Genomic DNA, 26,346 nt, shown 5'->3' with positions numbered 1-26,346 from the left:
TTTTCCATATTATATAAATAGTTTATTTTTGAAGATATCATGCATCTCCTTTTTTCATATTTGTTATATTCATCAATGAAACTGATTTTCCCAAGTAAAAGGTTCCATTTTATTATTTTTTTTTTTGCCAGAGGAAAGTCTGACCTTGTCAGCTGTGACCTTTGTGACAGAGGACTCTTTCCTTCAGTTACCAGGCTGGGTGTATGGAGATATGGAGTTCAGTTTCCGTACCCACCAAACCTCCGCTCTACTGATGTATCAGTCCTCCTTCAGTGGAGACTGGTTCAAAGTCACATTAGACTTGGGTAATAATTCAATTTTGGTTTAGATTCCCGAAGGGGAAGCCTTCTTTATATATGTACCTTGTAAACACTTTGGCTAAAGCTGTTGAATTACTAAAAAAATACAATGATAAGACTAGCTACAGGAAAATAAATGTAGTTTTAGTTTTTGAATGGACAATTTTTTTCTAAATCATGGAATTGTAGTATTTTTGATATGATTTTTAATTTTTTTTTTAAGAGGATTCCATTAGAATAGAAATTTATATAAAGGAAAACCTAATTCTGAGTGAGACATTGGATGCTGATAAATCACTAAATGATGGAGACTGGCACAGGGTAACCCTAGAACTTAGTTCTCATGAGGTTCGGTGTGGGCTTGATTCCAAAAGAAAGATTGTGTCCATCCCATTCCACAGTAATATTACCTTTGATGGCTACCTTTACCTTGGAGGGAAAATGTACAGGTAAGTATCATGAGTTAACACTGGAAAGTTGTGTGCATTGTTAATTAAGGTGAAGGCTTAAGGTTTTTAGCTCACCTGAACCAAAGGTTCAAGTGAGTGTCATCTGTGTGTCCATATATCTGTTAAAGTTTCACATCTTGGACTTCTACTTCCCAGCCAGATTTACTTAACTTGCCACAAAGCAAGTTTTCATTAAAGAAGTTCCAAATTTGTTCAAATGAAGGGCAATCTCTTTTGTCAGAGGGGAGATAAAAATAGGGCAAAAATAGAATGGATGTCTCAAAAAAAATTTCCTCCTCAAGAACTACGGGGCAAGAAAAAGATGAAACTCTGTGTGAAAGCTTTTTGATGAATGTAGATTCAAGTTTGTTCAAATCGTATTTCCTGAGGTTAGGGTGGGGCTACAGTACAAGATCACTTTTAACATGGGATTATATAGGGAAAAAAACTTTAAAGAACAGTAAGGCCATGATTAGTGGTATTAAAACAAAAGCATTCCAAGTAGTGTAGGTTCAATTTTTTTTTCAAATCATGACCCCTGGGGGAAGGGTGGGGTCATAATAGGGGATCAAAATTTTAAATGAAAATATAAAGGAAAATAAAACTTCTTTTAAATTATAGTAGGACCATGATTAGTTGTATTAATATGCAAGTCTTGTCAAGTTTCGTAGATTCAAGTTTGTTCAAATCATGGCCCCCAGGGTTAGGTGGACCATAATAAGGAATCCAGTTAAACATTGGAATATGTTGGGAAACGTCTTTTAAAATCTTCTTCTCAAGGACAGAGTGGCCATGATTAGTGATATTAACTATGCAAACATCTTCAGATCCTGTAGATTCATTTTTTTTTTCAGATCATGACCCCTTGGGGTAGGATGGGGCCCCAATAGAGGAACAAAAAATACTTTTTGTATAAAGAATAGCATGATCATAATCAGTCATATCTATACTACTATATTAAAATAATAGACTCGAATTTTTGGCCTTTAATACCGATAAATCGGAAGAGTACTGTCGTTTGTTTTATATATTTTAAACATCATTGGTACTTGAAGATTACCAATTTGTTTTTATTTTTTCTCAATTAAGCTTCGCTAATTAATAATCAACGAAAATTCCTCAAAAAATTCCGGAAATCATCTGGATTTTTTGGATTTTACAATCTTGCGCGTGCGTATTACATTCACGCTAAATCACGGTGTTCAAATCAGAGAAGACAAAAGTAATTTGAACTAAGTAGATATATATTTGTTATTTTATAATTTTCTCTAATAAGAAATCATAAATATATATGAACAAAATATATAGCAGATTTCCAATGAAAATTTACACGTATTTGTATTAATGTTTCTGAGTTTATCCATGCAAATGTGATATTGTGGCCACTTGGGTAATCATTCGCCATTTCGGAGACGCATTTATTATAAGTTATTTACGTCTCTGGTCATCTCAACGGAGGCAAAAAGCTCATGATCGTAGGAGTAATATTATTGTAACCATGCACCAGATTTTATTTTATCCTTCCTTTCTTTTATGCTTTTTTGAGGGGAAAGGGGGATGTTACAACTCCAGCTAGAATCACATCTTAATGAAGTATGCATTCTTTTTCCGCCAGAAATCACAATAACATTATTTTCATTTCTTAACTTTGAAATAAATCGAAATAATCAAATAACGTCAATATAACCGATATTTTCAATTTGAAATGTGTCTAAATGATTGCAACTTGAATTTGTTCGCCATGTTTACTATTACCTTCACTGCTGAGATTTATAACTTCACCTCCAAAAATTTCTTTAACTTTGAAAAAAAAGTGGGTGAAATATGTATATAGAAGGGACAGCCTGTTCTTCTAAATATGTAAAGGTTGTCGTGGTAACTACGCTTGATAGGTAGTCTGAAGTCAGCCCTTGCGGCCCGTACAGTTCATTCTATCAATGCTACTAAAATATCGATTGTTTGTAAAATTTAATCCATGCATAGTTTTTCTCAAAACTATGAGGTGGGACAAAATTAAGATCGTAAAAATATTTATTCAATGATGAAATGAATTATATTTAATCGTAGCAAACAAACCTATGTTTTATTAAATCGCCACAAGAAAAAATACACCTGATATTATTAATTTTTATTATGATCTCTTGAACAACCAGCATGTTTTTTTTGGGGGGGGGGGGGGGGGGGTTATTTGCAAGATAATCTGTTCTGCTTCACATCTGCTAAATTGTGTAGAAATACCAGTATAGCACATTTGTCCATTTTCATTTCTGCCTTTACAGATTATATACATGTCTATTACCTGTGTATATATAGAATATATGTATTAGCAGTGCTTAATAACTCTTTTATTGTTGAGGTCATATTTTGAACAAGTTGAGACCTGCAGTGTTAAAATTGTTACAAATTTTTTTACACCTTTAGTTTAATAACTAATTGTGTAAAAGTACCAGCTAAATACATTTCTTCATTTTCATTACTTTGCTTGATATGTATCAGCAGTGCTCAACTCTTTGTTGTTGTCATATTTTCAATAAATATCCATAATTTCTTTTATTAAATCTGTTTGGAAAGGTGAAATTTATGTAAGCTCCGGAGTGATTCGAACTCATGACTTGATTTATAGCTAAATGGGGGTCAAACCCATTCTGCGCTACGCCGTTACGCAACAATTTTGCAAAAAAAACAAAAACAAAAACAAAAAAAAAGCAAAAAAAAAAAAAAAACAGAATTATATTCACTTTCATTGTTTATTTCAAAAGTACCTTACAATATATGAATGTGTCGATGTATCTATTTTGTAAATGTCCGATATATGCACATGGATGCATTCATAACAATGTCAACCCGTGCACGCACGGGTCAAAGTCTAGTTAATAATTGTTCAAGCATCCTCAGGGTATATAGATTCAAGAATGTTCAAATCATGGCCCCTGGAGGTATAGTTGGGCCACTATTCTGAGAAAGGTGACTCAGGTGATCATTGTGGCCCATGGGCCTCTAGTTTCTCAATGCCAGCATATTTTATTAATGAAGGACGTGAAATCTTGGGTATAGAAAATTCTTTCTCACTTATTTAATGCAAAGTACTCCCAACATGGCTGTCTCATCATCTGTTATGTGCAGAATTTCCGAGTAACATTACATCCACTCTTAGGGCCACAAACTAGCCACTGCCTCCCTATCTTAGGTTGGGGGGGGGGGAAGAAATGAAGGGCACAAATGCAATGGAATGGTAGTTGAGGGATCTTATGTGCAAAAGCCTTGTTTTGTTGCATTCTCACAACTTTAAATTGGTCTTGAATTCTTGCTCTTCCATGTTTTACTCCCCTTTTCTTCTCCCTCTCTTCCCACTCACCTTCTTCAAAGGTAATGGGAGCATATGGTTCTAACAGTGCATTACTAATGATAATTAGATACACAGTATTGTAGTCTGTAGCCTTGATTGTGATGGCTTGGCTTCTACCATCACTAGGGCTGGGACGATACAGCTTTTCCTATATCGATATGTATCACGATATTTGAGCCACGATACGATATGTATCACGATATGTTGAATTGGTTATAAAATATTTTTTGGAGTGAAATGAATGAAACATTTCTTCACAAATAAGAATAATTTATTCAGAGAAGTTGTGTATCTGTTGTAAAACAAAATCATTTTACCCAAGTGGTATTAATTATGTATTTCATGTTTATATTTAGCCTATTTATTATATATATTTAACCCAAAATGTTAAGTAAACAAAGAAAAACACAAGTCAGAAATTTCTTTACAATATGTCGATATTTCTTCATACGCATCGATATGCGTATCATCCTCACATTGAATCGATATTATCGATATCTCGATATATCGTCCCAGCCCTAACCATCACATCAATGAAATGCCTTCTCCATGTCAGGTTTATAATATGCTTTACTTTATGGTAACATCGGATAATTTTACCTGTAATTTTGATTTGTTTGATTTAGTAGTGAATCCTATGAGAACTTGCCTGGATTAACTGGCTGTGTAAAAGGACTAGTGTATAATGGCAGACCTCGGAACCTCATCCATGATGTATACGATGAGTATGTCTCTTATAATTATTGTTGTTAAAGCCTTACTAGGTTATCTAGGAAAGAGAGAACCTTTTCGTAGGATTTTTATAACTATGTTGTTGATTTTAGAATTCTTTGATAAAGATAAGACTACAGTGCAAAATTAATGTAGCTCAAACTAACAGAAAATTAAACAAATACAAATATTGTACAATTTTTGCTTTTTCTCTGTCTTTTGTATGGACGTAATTGTTCCATATCTCCTACAAAATGGAATCATTTGGTCAATAAATATTGCCATATAATCCTCTATGATGTTGAAGTATTAGGATAAATAGAGTTTAAATAAAATTCTATAAATGTGGTTCAGTTATGAGATTTGACCTTTACGACTGTATTGTCAGTTTGCAGTATATATGTTTCTCAATTTCCAGCATGCTAGGTATACAGAGTGGATGTAGGCCTCACTGCTCACCTGATCCCTGTCAGAATGGAGGACATTGTGTGGAGAAGTGGAATGATTATCAGTGCACGTGTACTAACAAATGGGCTCACTCAGGCCACAGCTGTGAGATCAGTAAGTCTTCCTATTAAAATACAAAAGAATTTTAATAGTGTCTGCATAGTATTTGTCGTAATAAATGATGTAATGAAATGCAACTAAAATGAATAAAGCAGGTAGAGCGATGAATATTAGTTTATCAAGGTGCAAACACATGTATGTCAAATTGGTAAAAAGAAATAATTTTTAGAGAAAATATTTAAAGCTGAATAGTAATATTGTAATGCATGAAGATTGTTGAGTAAAACTAGTACAAGTGATATCAAATCACCATTTCAGATATAAATGAAAATGTAGTAACCATAACTGGTGAGCAGGCAGCATATTTTGACTTGAGGATCAGCTCTAATCCCCTGGAAATGGAGAACAGGATAATCTTTAGCTTCCACACACAGGTGAGGGAGGCCCTTATCTTCTACATGTATGATGAACTGAACAACTTCATTCAGTTGGAGGTGGTGGAGGGCAAGAAGTTACGTTTCAGCAGGAATAACTTCCGACAGATCTTCTACACAGACATAGAAGTTCCAGGTATGTACTCCTTTAAATCTTCACAGGTATGTACTCCTGTAAATCCTCATAGTACTCGTGTAAATCTTCACAGGTATGTACTCTGTAAATCCTCACAGGTATGTTCTGTAAATTCTCAAAGATATATATACTCCTGTAAATGGTCAGGTATGTACTCCTGTAAATCTTCAAAGGTATGTACTCCTGTAAGTCCTCAAAGGTGTGTACTCCTGTAAATCTTCACAGGTATGTACTCCTGTAAATTTTCACAGGTACGTACTCATGTAAATCTTCACAGGTATGTATTCCTGTTAGCCTTCATGGGTATGTTCTGTAAATCTTCACAGGTATGCACTCCTGTTAATCTTCATAGGTATGTGATTTGTGTATTTTATGAGAGACCTCTGATTTATGTCTTTCATCTTCTGACCAAGTGTACATGTTGTGTAAATCAATATGAAGGAAACACGTTTTATAAAGAATGTTATTTCAGTGACACAGTTCAGAGAAACAGTCTCCATTAAATCAATGAAGATTTTTTTAGTCAGAATTCAAACATTAAATATGTAGGATTCATTGCATAAATAGTGTGCAGAGGTGTTCTAAACCATACAATGAAGGAAACAAAATAATTTAATGGTCCGCTTTGATGACTAACTTTGAATGCAATGCTTTTTTCAGGAATCACTGAACCAACATGGAAACAAGTTGTTCTGGATCCCTCAAAGATAAATATTGATGGAAAAATCACGTACCTGAACCTTGCAAACAATAAACTGGAGTCTGGTTATAGCAGCAATCCATTTGCTAATGAAGGTAAGGATAGCGGGCACATAATGGATTTACTTAGCAAACACACAATTCAAGCACAATTAAAATTCTGTAATGTGTACTTGTGAAAGTTAGACAGGATTATGATTAATAAGTTACTGTCTGTATGATTCAGAAATCATTAGCATATTTCCCAATATGTTTTAGTGGAAACTGTCAAGCCTACCAGAATGAAAGAGAAACAGCCTCCTTTTCTAAGAATCTACTTAGGTGGAACTCCCGCCAATGTAACTGAATTGGACAAGTTTCAGGGTTGTATGAGGGGTTTCAAAATAGGGGATCGTCTTATTGATCTTCAAAAGAACTCAGAAAGCAATACAGGTGGGTAATCTTTTTGGGCTCATTTTACAAAAGAACTTACAACTAAGACAAACAACTTTAGATGTTTCTGTAAAAACTGCTCTCTAAAAATATATTTCCAAATTCTTTTACAATTATATTGTATACATTTTTCAAATTAATGTTAAGGAAGTTCTAAACACTGCTCATTTAAGAGTGCATTCCATGGTAGTTTTTTTTTCAGTTTGAGTGATCTGCCCTTGATGTAAAAGGGAATAAACTGAAATCATATTTCGGTCTTTGTTGTAAGTTCTTTTGTGAAAGGGCCCAGTTGTTCACGTGCGAGCTGATTTATTTTTTTTAAATTAATTGACAATCATACAAGTTTGTGGTTTTTTGGTATGTAAAAGACTAATTATTGAAAGGACAGGTGTTGGAAAAAGAAACAGAATTTCTGTTTATATTCTGTGTAAGAAAAAAAAATGTCAGATTTCTGAAGTGGAGAAATATTTTCAATACAGGTTTAAAGAAAGGATGTAAGGCAGGCTGCACAAAGAACTGGTGTTTAAATGGTGGATACTGTATAGAGAGATGGGGAGATGGAGATTATGAATGTGATTGCTCCAGAAGTAAATTTGCTGGAGAACGTTGTCAGCTGGGTAAGAATACTGTGTTGTCAGATTGAGAATTGTTGCAGAATCCAGTGTTAATAAATGTCTGCTGGAGGTTTTTTGTTTTAATTCAAGCTATCAAAAAGTGTTCCTCATCTATCTTTTTCTCAATATACAATTTTTCAAAATGCTGTTCACTATCAGTTTGGTTGGATTTCAATGAATCAAATTCATCCAATGAATGTGCATAAAAATTTTCGCATGAATATTGTGTGAATTTTAAATCATATGAAATTCATAAGAAAATTATGTCAAAATCACATGAAGTTTTTGCATAAATTTCATGTGATTTGTTTTTTGTCTTTTTTTAATGCGAAGAATTCACACTAAATTCATGTGAATTTCGTATGAAATTTGTAAGAAGCTGCTGCCGTGTGGCGTAATGGAAAAGTCAGTTTCAACTAGACTACATTTATTAGAACATGTAAACAAGCATGGCGTAAATTGTAAGCATAAATTGAACATCGAACCCGATCAAATATTGTTACATCCCCTTTTCTTTAGTAAGAATAGTATGGACAATGAATAAATTTTATATTATGCTTAAAAGTGACTAGAATCAAAACATCTGTACTGCTTTACTGAACTGACTAGCAATAAAATAACAATATGACTAGAAATTGGACTATGAGTATTATATGCAAACATGTAAAATGCAACATCGATGAAATGAATAAAGCGTTCCTAGCTACACTAAACAAAATTATCTTGGCATCTACTCAAGTTAAATGTCTATCAACAAATCATGATATAACATAGTCATTGTATTTAACCGGCGGTTTCACTTCACGTCCAGAACGGGTAACGGTGTTCTTAGGGTCAGTTACTGGCTTTGGAACATCGGGTGCCACTTCCTTGGCCTCATTTGTCTCACACGGAAGATCACATGGAATGTCTCTTGACACCGGCAATTCATTTGATTTACGCAAATGTTTTCTGTTTCTCGTATAGTTTGCTCCGGCCTCGGTCGTTACCTTGTATGATCTCCTTTCTGGTATTGCTTCCGTAACCGTTCCTTTCTCCCATGGTCTATTAGGGGTTTTGACTCGGACAGTCTCTCCAACTGATAGTTGCGATAATGGGTGTGCAGATCTGTTGTAATACTCTGCTTGTTTTTGTTTGGCATTGTCGATCTTCTCTTTCTCAAATGGTGCATCTTTCGGCTGTAATAACTTTCCTTTCGTGGGTAGTAGTGTTTTTGTTCTCCTTCCCATAAGTCTCATGACTGGACTGGTTCCCACATGCTGTGTAGGTGTGTTCCTGAAATCCAACAATGCAAGGTAAGGATCAGATTTTGCATGTTTTGCTTTCTTTAGAATTTGTTTGGCAACTTTCACTGCTTGTTCGGCTTTCCCATTGCTTTGTGGGTAGTGTGGTGAAGATGTTACGTGTTGGAATTCCCACAGTTGGGCAAACTTAGCAAATTCTTCGGAGGCAAATTGAGGACCGTTGTCCGACACACACAGGTCTGGTATTCCATGTCTCGCGAATTGTGCTCGTAGTCGTTTGATGATCTCATGGGATGTCATTCTGTCCAAGGCATCAATCTCGAAGAAGTTTGAGAAGTAATCAGTTACTATCAAGTAGTTACGTTGGTCGAAAGTGAAGATGTCAAGTCCAAGCTTTGCCCAGGGACGTGGTGGTACCTCGTGATGTTGTAGAGGTTCTTTTCCTTGGTTGTTGTCAAAAGTGCGGCATGTTTCACACTTTTGTATGAAGTCCTTAACTTCAGCGTTCATTTGTGGCCAGTATACAGATTCTCTGGCTCGTCGTAGGCATCCCTCGATTCCAAGGTGTGATGAATGTATCCTTGTCAGCATATCCTTGCGTAGTGCTTGTGGAATAACTGCTCTGTCTCCTTTAAAAATGACTCCATTTTGGATAGACAGCTCATCTCTGATCTCAAAGTAGGGAACTATGAGTTCTGGAACTAAGGTTTTGCAGTCTGGCCACCCATTTCTGATGGATGCGCCTAAATTTTGCAGGGTATTATCCTTTGCAGTTTCGTCCTGAATGACTTTCAAACGGTTTGGTGCAATTGGCAGGAATTGTAGCATATTTATCGCTTCTACTACTGACTCCGCCTTTGATGGTTTCTCATTGGGCAGATACGCACGACTTAAGGTATCCGCTAGCTCCATGTTCTTTCCAGGACGGTACTTAAGATTTACTTCATACTTTTGCATCCTGAGCAGCATGCTCTGGAGACGCTTTGGCGCTTTGTAAAGAGGCTTATTCACAATCATCTCCAAAGGTTTGTGATCTGATTGGACAGATACTGGTCTCCCAAATGTGTAAACATTGAAACGTTCAAGCCCGAATATCACTGCTAGAAGCTCCTTTTCTATTTGTGCGTAGCGGGTTTCAGTTTCAGTCAGGGCACGGCTGGCAAAGGCAATCGGCTTGTCCTCTTGCAACAAAGCTGCTCCAAGTCCTTTCTCCGAGGCGTCGCATTGTAGTGTTAGTGCCTTTTCTGGATTGAAGTACTGTAACACAGGATCTGCTGTGACTAGATTTTTCACTTGTTTTACAGCTTCGTCATGTTGTGGGGTCCAGTGCCATTCAATATCTTTCTGTGTTAACTTACGCAGCGGCTCGCAGATGTCACTAAGCTTTGGTAAGAATTTTGCTAAATATGTCACAAATCCAATAAATCGTCGGACTCCTGCTACGTCAGTTGGATTTGGCATATCCAGGACTGCTTTGACCTTTTCGGGGTCTGCCTTGAGTCCTTTATTAGTGATCGTGTGGCCTATGAATTTTACTTCTGACTGTCGAAATTTCATCTTGTCCTTATTGAGTTTGAGCTGCTGTTCTCTACATCTCATCATGAGTCTGACAAAGTTTCTGTCGTGATCCTCTTGCGCTTCTGCTTCTGTGTTTCCTTCTCCAAACACCAGTATGTCATCATGTATACTCTTGACTCCAGGTAGTCCTTCCAGTGCTTGATGCTGGCGACGCTGAAATTCCTCTGGCGCAGTGTTGATACCGAATGGCATGCGGAGCCAGCGGAATCTGCCAAACGGACTGTTAAAAGTAGTCATAAGAGAGCTTTCGTAGTCCAGACGAACATGCCAAAAGCCATCTTTGGCATCTAGGACGCTGAAGCATTTGGCATCTGACAAATCTGGCAAGATGTCCTCTATTGTAGGCATAGGGTAGTGCGCTCGCTGCAGTCCCTTGTTCAGGTCTTGGGGGTCTATGCAGACTCTGAGTTTTCCACTTGGCTTCCTTGCTACAACCAAGCTGGAGACCCAAGGTGTAGGCTCAGTAACTTTGGCTAGAATTTCCAGTTGTACGAGTCTCTCCAGTTCCTTTTCTAAGTCATTCTTGATTGCGAGTGGAACTTTCCGTGGAGCATGAACAACTGGTTTGACACTCGGATCAATCTGGAGGCTGTAATCTCCTTTCAGGTGTCCTAGGCCAGTAAACACATCATGGTATTCTCTGCAAATGTTCTCCTTTGTCAAAGGTTGTTTTCTCACATTGATTTCAAGGATGTTTTCGTTCTCGACCGTGATCAATTTCAAGGCTTGTGAAGCTTTGGAACCAAGTATTGGTTGACACGAGCCATCCAGTATGACGAAATCTGCTTTGTATTTTCCTCCGTTCTTAGGATTTTTGAATTTTAGGTTGCACTTGCCCAGAGGTTTGATTGTCGTGTTGTTATACATGCTGAGTATTTGGTCTGTCTCTGTGATTGCATTGTTATCTGTCAAATACTTTCTTGGGAGTATGTTGCAGGTCGCCCCACTGTCCACTTGAAATTTCACGTACTGTCCGTTGACCGACAAGGTGGCAAATACCTTGTTTGCAGAAACTTGGTTAATTGCATTTACTGACTCGCTGTTGTTTTTGAGATCTACACTATATATAGAAAAGTAATCATCAGAGTCTGATTCGGCACTCTCTTGGATTTGATGGACTGTTGACTTGGCGGAATTGCAGACATTTTCAAAGTGATGAAGTTTGCGACACTTCCTGCACTGATGGCCATAGGCTTTGCAATTTCGCTTTCCTTTGGCATGGCGACTTCCACAGTACTTGCATTGACTAGGTTCTTGTCTCGCTTGTACCTGTTGCTGTGGTTTCTGGGACTTTTGTGGCTGTTTCTTGAAGCTCTTCTTGTGCGAGTTGACTGCATGCACAGATATTCCTGCAGCCTGTGGTTGAATTTCCTTGTTCTGCTCCTTGGAAACTTCAGTGGCTCTACACACATGAATGCATTTCTCCAAGTCTAAATCGGTCACACGTAGAAGCCTTTCTCGCAGCCCAGAATCACTTACGCCACAAACAATTCGGTCTCTTATCATTGAGTCTTTGAGAGTTCCAAAGTTACAAGTGTCAGCCAAAATTCTAACTTCTGCTAAGAATTTGTCAAATGTGTCACCTGTCTGCTGGTTTCGACTGTAGAATTTGTACCTCTCGACTGTTTCGTTTTTCTTGGGATCACAGTGTTTGTCAAATTCTGCGAGGATGAGTTTTACAGTAATATTTTTCTCTTCCATATTCACTTTGTTCCCATGCTCATCGGTAGTTTGAAACTGCATCGTGCTATGGATTTCTCTCCCCTTGCGTCCCAGAAGATACAGCAAGAGTTTCACCTTTTGTGGCTCTGGTTTTTTCTCCATGCTGATATCTATGTAGAGTAACACCTCTTCCTTCCATTTCTTCCAGGTCTGAGAAAGATTTTTAGCATCGAAATCCATTGTTTCGGGCGGATGAAGTACGTTTTCCATTGTTGTCGATTTTGGCGCGCTCTCGAACAATAACAAAGGAAAATGGCAATTTGTCTCTAATTGTGGCTGGTTACACAATATTTTCAATCCCCGTACTCACTAATAATGGTCCGACACTTCTGACACCATGTAAGAAGCTGCTGCCGTGTGGCGTAATGGAAAAGTCAGTTTCAACTAGACTACATTTATTAGAACATGTAAACAAGCATGGCGTAAATTGTAAGCATAAATTGAACATCGAACCCGATCAAATATTGTTACAAAATTTATGTGAGCCACTCTTGCCTGTGTAACAAGATTGACTGTATATGTCTATTGTGTTTGTGAATCTATTGTTTATGTCTATTTACAGAGGCTTCCGGAATTTTCAGTGGACAGTCAGGTGTTCATTATCACTTCACTCCCTCTGGTCAGGCAGCCAGAACAAACACAGAACAATTCTCATTCATCTTCAAGACCAACTGTACAGAAGGCAAAACCATGGTTCTCTTACTGATATTCAGTAAGGAAAGGTAAAACCAGACAAACTGTGTGGACTCCCTGAAAAGTAACTTGAGAAACTTGTTTACATTGAGTAAAGAGATCTGGGATGCACATTTTATGGAATTTCCTTTATATTTGTTTTGGTGTATTTCAGGAAAGACTACATTGTCATCTCACTGAGTAACAAATTTGTCAGAGCTCTGTTGAAACAAGGGAACAATTTGTGTAAGTCATTAAAGTACAGGAATTTCTGCTCTTCAGTTTAACTCCAATGATAGAATTAAACCTAATACATGTAGTATCAAAAAGCAAAGTATCATGACTACCTCGGTATGGTATCTGTTGCTGTGTCTAAAATTTTCCCTAAGATTTTGCAACATGTACATTTCATTGCAAAATCAGATTTACATAAGCTTTTATTTTTATAAGGTTTTGACGTTATCATACAATTTGAAAAGTAAAAAGTTTATAGGTCAGACATTTCATCTTTAAACAATATTAATTATTGATTGTAATTTCACAGTTGAAGAGAAACTGAAGGGATCTTTCTGTGATGGGACAGCTCACAAATTTGAATACAAAAGGGAGAATGAGGAAATGTGGATAAGGGTAGGTCATTTAACAAATCTAATTTTTCTTTTAAAAGCTGAAAATTTAACAAAGATTTTCAAGTAGCTAATACTGTAAGGTAATTGCTAATTCAAAATAAACACAGAAATTTTGAAAATACTGTCATGAAATTTATTGATATACAGGCTGCAGAAATTCATAGTGTAAGTAAATTGCATTGTATTTTGTAGTGCATGGTGAGAATATAGGTTCCAAGTCACTGTCCTTTTATATTTTTTTTATTTGCATATATACAAGTACTGGTATAGTATTTAGGTGTGATTGTAATCCATCAGATTGTTTCATTCTTTTTTCACATAGTATGGTAATTTTTTTTATCTTTATACTTTTTAGCTATATGCTACACTTATTTAATTTGGGTTAAAAATCTATGTTGTGTTGTAATGGACATTCTTTTGCATAGTGAGGAAGATATAAGAATTCCTTCTAATGACTCAGTTAAAATCCCAGAAATATGTGAAAAGAATAAAGCTGCATGCTAAGAGCATATGAAATTTGCTAACTGAGAGGTGGCAAGATTTTCTATTTAGTACGGAAAATTGCTCTTTAATGTTTTATGTTGGTTTTTCAGGAATCAGATGATCACTGTTTTGTTTATCACTTATATATATACAGAATAACTCACTGCTATACATGTATTTATTACATTTTCAACACTGAAATACTGTAATTAAAGTGATATTTTTGAAAGTGATATTTATCCAGTGTGGCAAAACTTGAGATTTTCATTCTCTTCATGAAGAGTGTTTGTTATAAAATAAAATGAGATTATAGTTAGAGTAAAATAAACCATCATGATACAGACCAGACTAAATCTGCCAAAGTTTCTCCAAATTGTTGTTAATAATATCCATATTTACAATTTTCTATCTCATAATCCCTTGGCTATGACATCTCACAACCGCTCAACTATGATGTTAATGACTACGATACTGCGTTACAAAAAAAAGGCAAAAAGGAAAAAGAAAGTGTAATAAACAGATAATTCAATGTATTGTAGTTGGATATGGAATTCATTTCACTCGTGAAACAAGATTTTTTATATATTTTCTCTTGTGATTTGCACTTCTGAAAATATAAAAAAAAAATCCTGCCCCACTTGTGAAATAAGTTCCATGTCCAACTACAAAACACGGAATATCTATCTTCTATGTATTTAAGGGATGTCATCAGTGTATGTCTTTATCCTCCGTATTGTTTTTGTTTTTCAAGGTATTTATCTTGTAGGTGGGAGAATTTATGTTCAGTGTGCATGAATCTTTTTTTTTTCTTCTTTTCTTGACATATGGTATGTGCTATTATAATACTAACAGTGCCCAATCATGATGGGTTACTAGTATTTCAGATTTAACTATAAATGTACATTATACATGGCTATTTGGTTTCTTTATGTATAATAACACATACAGTATACCGGAGTCTGATAGAAAATAGAGGAATGTTATTGAACTGCTGAATTGTATGCAAAGATGTCACATAATCATCCCTATGTATTCACTTGTAATACAGGTGGACCGATCCCCGTGGAGGAAGAAATTCACAACAAGTACACAATTAGAGGACATGGATACTTTATTGGTTGGTGGACTGATTCCCAGTTTGACTGAAATGATGGAGCCAAAATATGGAAACCCCAACCTGACAGTGAACTTCACTGGATGTATATCAGGTATTTATAGAAAACAGGCCACAGGGAGGGGTGGGGAATCAATGTTGTAATTTTGGCCTGTATCAGCTGTTTGAGTGTCACTGCTTGCTGACACAGGATGATCAGCTGAAATCAGAACATATTGTATACTGCAGGGAACTCCAGGCCTTTTTCCCTGGCCAGTGCTGGTCAGTTATTAAATTTGATAACTTACTTGATCTTCCACTTGATGAAAAAGTTTGGAATGTTGTAATCTAAATGAACAAATTATATGTAGGTTCTATAACCAGTGCCTGTTAGTAACTGTTTTTTTCTCAAACTCGAGTTTCTTAATTTTTTTTAATTTTCGAAAGGCAAGGGTTGCAAAGCGTCTCTTGAATTAAAAAAATTGTGGAACAAGATGTTGGCTAATGTTTGATAATGCTCACTAAAATTATACATGTTAATTTAACAATGATGTCACATTTATTCTGGGTAAGAGGTCACCATATTTCAGTGCTTATTCAGGAGAAAACAACAAGTGCCTCGCAAATTTTAACTCTGAGAGATCAAAGGTTTCAAGAGATTGAGAAATCAGGAGTGAAATTTGTAAAGTTATAAAGGAGAAAAAGTCAGGACTGGAGACGTACTTCGAGAGATCAAGAAGGAGAGAGATATATTATTGAAGGAAAATTGCAGTATATATAAATCATTATAATTCTTTGTAGAGTGAAACCAGCTGTAAATATTCTACAACACATGACATAAGTTTGGCATTTTCAGATGTAAATTATAAACCAGTGAGAGGAGACTCCTTTGAAGTACAGCCATTGAAACAGCTTAGGGACCTAAAAAATGGCTCCTTGACTGTGTATGGGCCACAAGTTCCCCAATGCTCACCTGTAGATTATGATGACCATTCAGTGACCACAACATCCACAGTAAATGTACCTACTACCACAGCTAATCCATTGGTTAGTTCACATTCTTTTGCATTGATTTGTGTAGTAGAGATGTTGAACCCGATGGCTGTTGGGATATTTTAAAGACTGCCTTGGTTATTGACTAAGAGTGATTACAGTAAAACACGCTTATGTGGAACTCAGATATAAGGGAAATTTTGATTAAAGGGAAGTTATATCTTTTCCCCACATTACATATTGTAACACTTTCTTATATGGATATAAAGATTTTCTATTATAAGAAATTTTAAAAATTGTGTCTGAAGGACTTCCTTATCAGCAAGATTTACTATAGTAGGTTTTACAGTTATTAACAGTATTTTTTTTTTTTCAAAACTATGAACTTAAAATGATAAATGTCTTTTGTTTCAATCAGTCTGGTATTACAATGCCACCTTGGGATGTAGGAAGCCCCAATTTTTACATTATTGGAATTGGAAACAATGGAACAACTCCTCTACCACCTACCACAACCACTTCTACCGCCACCACAACAGCCGTTGTTACCACTGCGGTATACCTCCTAACCACCGATGAGGAACCTAGAAATATAACTCTGTTAGTGGGAAAAATCACCACAGAAAATGTCTCGTCAATGACCATATGTAAGAGAATTTAAACTGGTTTTGAATTTTTGCAGTATTTATCAATGTAATGTACATAAAATTGTAGATAAAGGAATTTATAAAAAGGGGGGCAACTCTTTGTCAATAATTCAGACGGAAAGCCTTTTGAGTTTTGATAACAGTCTTGTAAGTTTTGGTCATGAGAACACACAGTAAAGTCATGATGACAAATATTTAATCTGGAAGTCCAAAAATAAAGTTGTCTTTTAACTGAGTTTTTAATTGTACGGTGATTTTATTTTCCAGTGATAGTTTCCACGTTGGTGGCTCTACTGTGTCTTATAGCCATTCTGATTGCCATTGTCATGAGGCGCATGCGCACTCGTTACGTCACGTATGACGTCCGCAAGAAATACTTTGATGACTTTGAGCTAAAGGAGCCGCTAAACCATACCATGGAGACTTACAGCCCTGCTCCACCTCCCCCTAAAAAAGATATTCATATCGCCACATGGGATGAATTCAGCATGGTGTCGGCTACATTAGGATGTAAGTATGGGGGGAAAAAAAATTATTGTTTTTTTATCAACAGCATACTTTCATATAAGCATAAATATTAATATTTATACCATTTTTTTTTGTAGCAAGTAAAAAGAAACAAAATGGAATTCTCCCAGGAAAAGTTAACACAGTAAGTGATATATAGCAAACAAATTTAATAGAATAACTTAAATGAGTGAATTGATTAACCAGTGATTGTTCATAATTTGATTTCAACATCACAATGCCCAGTGACAATGACATTTGAATATGACATTGAGTTGAGGTCCTGGAATATGATTTCTTCATCAGTAATAAAATACTTGAGTTTGGATTAATTCCAACACTACTGGCCTTGATTCAGTTTCAGTATCTCACATTCAAATGATCCTTAATGGGCCTTGGATACAGATTTGAAGTTAATGTTTTCTAAAAAAAATTTCAGTAAAATATCATGACTTACATGTTGCTAGAGTATTTCAGACCGATATATTAGAAAAGCATGGTTCGATACTTTTTTTATTTGAAAATTATTAAAACTACGTACCTGTTTGATTGAACACAACTGATAAAATTTTAATATTAACAATACAGCTCTTGTGCCGATGTTTACAAACACGGATGTTTGACATAATGTTATGAAGAATGTTGTTGTCATTGAATTTTAAGAATTTTTTATGTAATTTCAGTTCATCAAATTGAAGTAATTTTTTGAAAAAAATTAGAATTTTTAAAATTGTAATCAAAACGGCAATGCAACTGTGTCCAGGCCTCTTGAGATATAATCCTAGAACAGGGTCATGAATTATCTTTTGATCATCAGCAACAAAACATGTGGCAGTCAGGCAGGTTCCATGGTTTGATTAAGCTCATTTGGTAAAGCACCTGACTAGTGATTCAGGGAGGCTTGGTTCGAGTCCTGGTCTGATCTGTTGCATTTTTCTCCCTCCTTTTCACAGTACATGCAAATTTAAATTTTTTCACTATGGGTCCAGTGACCTTGAACTTTGATAGATGATGACCTCAAGATTATGAAACACTTTTAGGTCATATGAAACAACACACTAAAGGCTGAACCCATGCCAATCAAGGATTTAGACACAAACACACCAGCAGAGATTGTAAGATTTTCTTTAGATTTTCATTCAGTGTTGTTATTTATTTAGTTACCTGCAGATGTGAGAAACTTGGAATATCCAGTGCAAACCACATTCCTACCAGATGACAGCACAAAGTACCCTGTGTACAACCGTAAAAAGAACAGACCTGCTTCCTCTATATCAGAAGTACTAGAGGAAATGGAGAGGCAACAAAGAGCAAAAGGTCTGTACACTGAAGGCAGTGTCTAAATAAAGGACTGATTTATCTGGCTCTCTTGCCACGGGTTCCAAACAATCTTTTGGATAAAACTCCACATAGTGACATTAATTGTTGCAATGGATGTTATTTCCAGTACCTACTTGTGGCCATGGATCAAGGCCACTCGGTTCTACTTTAAGGACGTACAACACACCCACCACGAAAAATTTCCTGTCGTTTAATTTTCGCTATTTTTGTATATGTTACACATGACTTTATATACAATGCGTATGCACATTTTGGACAAAATCGTTCGAGTCGTATTTGGACAGGAAGTTCCAATAGTTACCCCCCTTTGGTTGTACATGCGGAGAAGAAATTTTCATTCGGCTGGCTATAAAATCCTTGATTATCAAAAAAGTTGAGCTAGTCTGGCCATCAAATTTCATCAAGTCATTCATATAACCATTATCCACTCAATTAAAGTATTTTTGTAGAGGTACTCATTGACAAAATATTTTTTGAAGAACTTAAACTGAAAAACTATGGTTCATTTAAGCCTTAAAAAGTGCGTATTTTTTAATTTAAATATTTTTTTATGAAAAAACCTATCGTTTAATTTTGGAAAAAATACTTTTTTCATGTAACTGGTTGCAAAAGTAATCTTGATGATTTTTTGTAATTTTTTTAAACTAGCCGTTTTGAATTTATAGCGAAAAATCACCCCCCCCACCCCCCCCCACCCCCCCTTCTCCTTCAGTCACGTTTCTCAAGCGTCTTTCAGACGTGGGACGAAAACATTGTTAGATCTACAAATACACATGAAAAATTCCAAGCTAGAAAATATTTTTTGCTTTAAAAAAAATTATTTACATTATATATCGGAGTTCTTAAAACTTTTCAGTTCATTGAAATGCAGATGTATAGGCAATTTTTGACGAAGCCCCCCCCCCCCTTTTTTTTTTTGGACACAGTCATTAGAACTTGATGAAACAAAGGTTACCTCGAGATATACTGATATTTTATCTTTTAAATCCCTGAAGTACCAATTCATTCATTCATGCAGATTAAAATTCTGACAACTAGAATAAAACTTAAACTATCAACTACTAGAATAAAATTAAAATTTATTCTCTAAGGATTTTAATTCCAGTGTCCAATATGTAGTCCATACACATGGCTGAAATGCATTTAATTTTATACCTGCGTATGAATTCAACTTACATTGAATTTTAATCTCATTTTTCATTAAAAGTGAACGCACAATGTTGAAAATTCAACTCTTCTATGATGTAAACAGACTGGTAAATGGAATATATTGTTTCTTATTTATTTCAAACAAGAGAGGGGTCTAAAAGTAAACCCCCCCCCCACACACACACACTTGTATGCATCCTTCTTTTGCTTCCATAGATAAAATGGAAATATATCGTATTCGTCTACATTAACTTCAATTTATCAAACTGTAAATTCTTCATCTATGTTTAATTAAATTAAAGTAAATTATTCATGTGTCAAAATATTCATGTATCAAATTAACGTTTTGTTTTGATTCAAGGAAATGCGCACTGAAATTGTTTACAGAGGTAGATTGTAGATCTAGATGGTCGGATATGGCCAGTTTGCCGCATATAAGATACTCATTAATTCGGACCATTTCAGTAAACAATTCTATTGCATTTTCGGTACTTACTTAGTATATATTATAGTTTTCAGTTCCCGAGTTCATCAGAATTCATTGTACATGTAAATGTGTCTTCATAACTGATCGGCAAACAGGAGTAAATAACTCAAGATGGGAAGGGGAAAATCTCCCAAATTTTTAGAGTTGTTCCTCTTTGACCAGTGAACTTTTGGAAACGGGTCGTAAAACTTTTTTTTCTTAAAAGGAGAACAAAAGAGTATTTATATGGCTAATTCTTAATTTTAAGATAGGCCCGTGATCTGGTAATGCGAATGTTACATAGCCAACTGTAACAAAAGAAAGCAATGTATCATAAAAAAAATAAAGAATATTGTTCTGCTAATATTGATAACGGATATGAGTTTCTTATAAAATTAAAGAAATTTTAAGACATAATCTTTCTTTTCTTCCTTTTTATGGAAGGAGGGGTGGGTTTTACATCAAAAGCGCAAACAATCAAAGATACGATTTGGTATTTCTAAAGAAACCACATCAAGTCCCTAATCCCATTTTCTTTTAATTACGTCGGGATCAATTCGGTCGTCATTTTGACGCTTTATTATAAACGTCAAATTTGACGTCAAGTTAAACGTTTAATTGAAATTGCAAGAGTTATCTCCCCCAGTGTGTTGTACATCTTTAAATCCATTCATTACTTTCAAATGAAAGTACAATAGACAACAACACACTATTTGGACATAGCAACAACACGTAGCAGCTTTATTGTACAATGTACATATACCATGTAAAATATGAAAATCCATAATAATATACATGTATATAGTAATGTTGGATTGAATAAATATAGATAAAATGTAAACTTTTATCATGCTCTACGTGTCGTCCTAAACTGGCATTTAAACAACTATTCACCTCTTATATAGCTTTGCTAACGAGAACCATGTGATATTAACCAGGTATTCGAATGAAAACCTTGTAATTCATTAAAACACCAAGTAGAAAATGATTTCTGTCTAATTCGTTCCTCAAACGAAAGAAATCATATTTATTATATTTTAAGTGCACATATTGACTGGATCAGTCATGCACCAGTTTTTTAAGCTTGTTAATGTTGAGTCAAAGCTTCAGTATGTCTATATTGTCCTAAATCTAATAATGCAGGTATTTTGCTTCTGTACTATGTTTGTCCGTCACATCTCTTCTGCTTTGTCTTTGAGTTCAGCTTGTAATTTGAATTTTAGAGCTTGGTGCTGATCCAGATCAGTACGAAGAACCAAAGTCCCATGGAGAGGGGGATCTGGAGTGGGACCCACTGGTTGACCACACCCCACTCACGATGGTAGGTAGCTGCTTTTACCAGGTCGTAGGTCTTAACTTCATTTTCAAGATTTAACAGCTTTCTGTCAATCCTAAGAACAGTATTTTGTAACTCTTTTATCTATTATTTTGAATACATACAAATCTATCATATTATTATTGTTTTTTTCTCACGATGACACTGAATATAGTAATTCCTTATATGATATGTCCCCAGAAAACCTAACTCGAACTTTCCTTTGGTTCCTAAAGTGTATTTAGTTTGTTTATGTTAGTGTCACAATGATTTTGAATAGATTTGCATATGCATGATCTATGTCCTTCCTCATTATGGTTAACCTGATGTATCACCCCAAATTTCACTATAATTCTCCTTAATCTTATTTTATTATTTATTTCTCTAATATATTTATCTGTCATTTTAAACTCTAGAAAACATTATTCCTGTGTTCTGTTGAATACTTTTTCAAGAGCTATAGTTAGGCAAGAAAAAAAAACAAAGAAAGAAAGAAAGAAAACAAGAACAACAACAACAAAAAACTCAGCAAATGGATAAAACCTATGATTAAAATAAGTGAGCTGTATACACACAATCAACAGGATCACTAGCTTTTATTGTTGTGTGGAAAAGATGTTGCAAATATGCAATTTATTCCAGCAAACACTCAATTTTCTCACTGTAAATGAAAAATAGACCTTGATTTTTATGCAGAATTTGACTTTATCTCTTATTCACCAGGGAATCCATGACACTATTTATGAGGTTTGTATGTTTTGTAGTCATCTTGCAACAGAGCAAATTCTGGTTACAGGACTCGGGTGGCTCTATATGCAGATCTTTAACTTCTCTATTGATCTCTATTTTAGTTCTCTGTGTGACCTAATACTTTTTCTCTCGTCTCGTCTGTTATGTCAACTTTTGTTTGTTTTAAATCAGAATGAGTTTCTCCTCATCTCACTGTGAATTGATATTGATCTCTATATTTTAGTTTCATTGTATAATGATGTTGCAAGAATTTATTTTTTGTGAAGAATCGATATCACTCTTTTGTTTCTTTTGTCACTGTAAATTTTCTGTGTGCATGCTTATATACATGTTGTTAAAAATGTTAAGAAGGGAAAAAAGATATATAAATCTTTCATCTTTGGTTTGCTTGCCAAATTATTGTAGAAAAAGAACACAACAGTGTATGAGGCAATTAAAGATGCTTTTGCAATGCTTAATGAAAAAGAATAGATGAATTTGGATCCCTGACAAGTCAAGTATCAGCACAAACTCTAAATAGAAGGGTACCTGTGCACTAATTCTCAAGCTTAATCCTTTCATTGAAGCAATAATTCATCTTCATCTTAATATTCCATTGGGATTGTGGTTTATTATGACCAGGAATCAATTAATTTTTTTTTATACAGTCATACACTTTGACACTTTGTTGATCAAAAGTAGGAAAAAAATGTTTATATATTGGTATAACTTTTACTTGAATGGGTAACCTGCTTATTTATGCAGAAAAGCTAGAGCACAATGAAAGTAACACTATAGTTAGTTCCTATTGCAAGTTTTTTTTTTTTTTTTTTTGTTTTTTTTTTTTTGTTGGGTCTTTTTAGTTTTAGTTGAGACTTTGAACTTTTATTTACAAAATATGAAAGCATGGTATATATTTATTGAAATACCCTCAAAGCAGAAACTTCATATATGATTTTATTACAGTCTTTTTTGATAAATGATTATTTAGTTATATGCTGCAGTAATTTAAAACTGGTCTTATCCCATTATTTTATATTCAAAAATCTTGCCTATTACAATGGAAACATCATTTTGTGCCTTTTAAGAAATGAAATTGTACAACTCTGATAATTTCTGTGAAACGTCAGCTGTGGAGTCCAGCTTAGACAAGTTTTACAGTGTATGTATATAAACTGCTAAGTGTGAACATTAAAAATGTTAGAACTGCATGTGAAGATCATGTGTATTTATATGTCCATGGTCTGAGAAATGAAAAATAACAATTTTTCAAAAATTTAATCAAATGTCAAGAGGTGATGGAGATATGTTGCAAAGATTTCCTTCACTTACTTCATTGGCTCTCAAGCATTATAGACTTTTCTAGAATCAACCGAGTTATTTAGGTCAGCATTCTATTCTAGTGTGACATTCCGTCTTGAAATACAACTAAGATTATTCAGAAACTGAACATTCTTGAATCATTGAAAAAATTCTCTTGCATCAACTTGTGTTAGAAGACTTGAATCTTCTCAAATATGCAAAATACCAAAAACATAATGCAAGCAGTATCTGAAGTGTACCTGGTAGATTCCTGTTTGTCATACTTTTTCTTCAGTGTGTGAGCTACAGCCATAGCTTATAGCTCTAACAGGAGCAAAAATGTAAAAATTTAAGATATCAGCTTGTCAAATAATATGAAAGCTTCTGATATGTAGATTCAAATGCTCATTTCGTATAACTTGTGGTTTTAATGGGCCACGATAGGAAGGAAGGCTTTCTGATAAAGAGCAAGTTAAGTCATAGCATATGGCCCCTTTTCATGTTTTCAGCTTTTAGCTAGACTCGCTTGTTTCTCACATCCTTCAGCTTTCAATAATATATTTAATTTGTAATTTTTTATGTTTAACTTTGTAAGCTCATCTAATACCTAGGCCTAAATGCATCAAGTTAAACTTGGATACATATGTTTTTTGTAGTGGCTTACAGTTATAAATGTGATTCAGTTATATTTATTGAGTTTCTTTATTATTTTGGTTCTTGATCTAGTTTTTGTCAGTTGTAATTAATGTGGATCAATACGTGACAATAATTTTTGCAGACTCAGGATGAAGACTCTGACGGTAAGAGCCGAGCGACTTCCTGCGAGTCGGAGGATCCACTAAAGGTGTTGGAACAACAGCAAGATCTCCTTCACGAATACAACGCTGACAGTGGATATGAAGCAGAGTCACAGAGGAATGGTGACGATGACCTCGACCTCAATGAGTCCTTAACCCCACCCACCCCAGACAGCTCAAAGCTTTATTATGACATTACAGGGGTGGAGGGGTCACCTCAGTGTACCTCCACCCCCCACAAAATTATTGTAGAGTCTGAGGAACAGTTTGTCTAGTCTGAGAGTTCCATGAAATTGTCAATGTTTGATTTTTTTTTCTTGGTGCTTTTATTTTAATTCAATGTCTCATTTGTTACAAATTTATGCTCATTTAATTTAAGAATATGTATATGTTAAAAACATATATCCTTGCTGACAGATGTTTTTTTTAATGTGTTCAAAGCTCACTGAGAACAGAGAAGATGCATACTTGTGTGTACTCATATATAAATTATTGCTGTGATTTAAATATGTATGCTTTAAAAAATTGCTGGTTATCTTTAGAAGAAAATATGACTGTTGAACAAGTGTATAATATTTTTCCATCATGTAAAACAATCCATTAATTGTTATTTTGAAAAGTTGTATGTCATTCCAGTTTGTAAGGTGGAATTGAGGAGGGATAATTAGTAATTTCTGTGGCTTTACAATTTTTATGGAATATGGGGTTTAAGAGGGCTAGGTAGTCATGGCCATTTTTAGGCTATATAAATCTCCTGAAGTATAAAAATATAGGAAATTGCATTAGATATTATATTTGAAGTATTGAGGTCTTTTCTTTACTAAATAATAGTTTATGGCTAGAAAAAAATCCTATTTCTTATTTCTAGGTGCATCTGTTTGGTAATTTGTGTGACCAGCCAGTTCCCTGGATTTAAATGAGGGGGGGGGGGGATTCTACCTCAATGGTATTAGGCCTAAACATCAGATTGTGAGTGTAGAATTATTGTGCAAATTACAGTTATTTCAACCACAGACATTTCCCGTATATGGTACGGTAGAACTTTAAATTTGAAATTTTTGAATACCCCTTTCTACCTCTTTCATAGTGTCTTAGATATTAATGTGTTAATGTTCAGCGATGAAGATTTTTTTGAAAAGTGTAAAGTGCTTTGTTGAGAGTTAGTTCTTTAACTATATTGTGATGCGTACATGTATCACATAACAATTTTTTGTGTATGTGTGTTAAAAACTGTGTTATGAAGATTTTATAATAACATTCCAGTACTGATTTTAGCTGTTATATATATACATGTATTTATTGCAAGTATTAATGTGCTTTTCATGAAGTGATTATTTTCTCCATTAATTAATTGACAAGAAACTGAAATTAATTGCTTATTAAAGCTCATATCAGAGCAAATCTGAGCATTTTAATGTCCAAAGAATCTCATAGATGCATGAATTCCTCGAAAAGAAATTCATTTCTTTAGTTAGTTAATTTGTTGTAGGTAAGAGTTGTCTTTCTTGCTCTATGTTGGCTATCGTTCTCTTTATTCAAGGCAGCATTGATGTAAAGTATTGCAGAAATATATAATTAAGGCATTTGGATGGAGTTCACATTTCTCACTGTGTATGTTACCAAAGAAGTGCAATAAATCCACTAAAATGTTTTTCTGGTGCATTTTGTTTTCATATTACAAAGAGGAAAAAGTACAGACCAGTATTTTGACACGTACGAAAGAGACAGATCAGATTTCAGGTACTAGAAATTATTCCGAATATTAACGATACATACAGGCATACATAGCTGTCAAACGCTTTTTAAAAAGCTTTAAAGATCTTGAAAATGAAATAATAGTTGAATGCTTGACCTGGATTGTTTTATGTAAAGTAAAATTATTGTCTATTGATGGAATAGTTTCGTCTCTCTAAAGCAAAACAAAATAACAAAAAATTCGTTCATTTTACCTTTAAAAAAAATTAAAGAGCTTCACCCCTCCCCCACTTCCTACCAGGTATCCATCCTGTACCCGCGGGTGAACTGAAGCCCCCCCCCCCCTTCTTTCCCAGA

At 34.9% G+C, this 26,346-nt stretch overlaps 1 protein-coding gene across 5 annotated transcripts in view; it reads left to right on the top strand.

The window, feature by feature from the left end:
* The window catches only part of LOC133190517 (axotactin-like), a 43,432-nt gene extending 17,487 nt beyond the window's left edge, over positions 1-25,945 (top strand). The window contains exons 16-36 of one of the 5 annotated variants that reach the window (XM_061326188.1): positions 132-305; positions 523-748; positions 4,724-4,819; positions 5,224-5,366; positions 5,631-5,882; positions 6,543-6,677; positions 6,840-7,013; positions 7,493-7,630; positions 12,734-12,893; positions 13,019-13,089; positions 13,388-13,473; positions 13,620-13,637; positions 15,004-15,163; positions 15,905-16,095; positions 16,460-16,688; positions 16,956-17,198; positions 17,294-17,340; positions 18,356-18,512; positions 21,375-21,472; positions 22,190-22,213; positions 24,276-25,945. In XM_061326188.1, coding sequence (XP_061182172.1) covers positions 132-305; positions 523-748; positions 4,724-4,819; positions 5,224-5,366; positions 5,631-5,882; positions 6,543-6,677; positions 6,840-7,013; positions 7,493-7,630; positions 12,734-12,893; positions 13,019-13,089; positions 13,388-13,473; positions 13,620-13,637; positions 15,004-15,163; positions 15,905-16,095; positions 16,460-16,688; positions 16,956-17,198; positions 17,294-17,340; positions 18,356-18,512; positions 21,375-21,472; positions 22,190-22,213; positions 24,276-24,569 — 3,116 coding nt within the window. In that variant the 3' untranslated portion in view covers positions 24,570-25,945. Of the gene's footprint in view, positions 1-131; positions 306-522; positions 749-4,720; positions 4,820-5,223; positions 5,367-5,630; positions 5,883-6,542; positions 6,678-6,839; positions 7,014-7,492; positions 7,631-12,733; positions 12,894-13,018; positions 13,090-13,387; positions 13,474-13,619; positions 13,638-15,003; positions 15,164-15,904; positions 16,096-16,459; positions 16,689-16,955; positions 17,199-17,293; positions 17,341-18,355; positions 18,513-21,374; positions 21,473-22,189; positions 22,214-24,275 lie in introns of all 5 variants that reach the window. The other 4 variants (XM_061326187.1, XM_061326189.1, XM_061326190.1 and 1 more) reach the window with 4 other exon arrangements.
* Positions 25,946-26,346: the final 401 nt, after the last annotated feature.

This window comes from Saccostrea echinata, unplaced genomic scaffold (assembly GCF_033153115.1).
Source record: "Saccostrea echinata isolate AGI-Se365-2 ecotype Australia unplaced genomic scaffold, CSIRO_AGI_Sech_v1 ptg000022l, whole genome shotgun sequence".
In the NCBI taxonomy this organism is placed as follows: Eukaryota; Metazoa; Mollusca; class Bivalvia; order Ostreida; family Ostreidae; genus Saccostrea; species Saccostrea echinata.
Note: the sequence above shows the minus strand (reverse complement) of the source record. Positions and strands in the feature narration are given on the sequence as shown.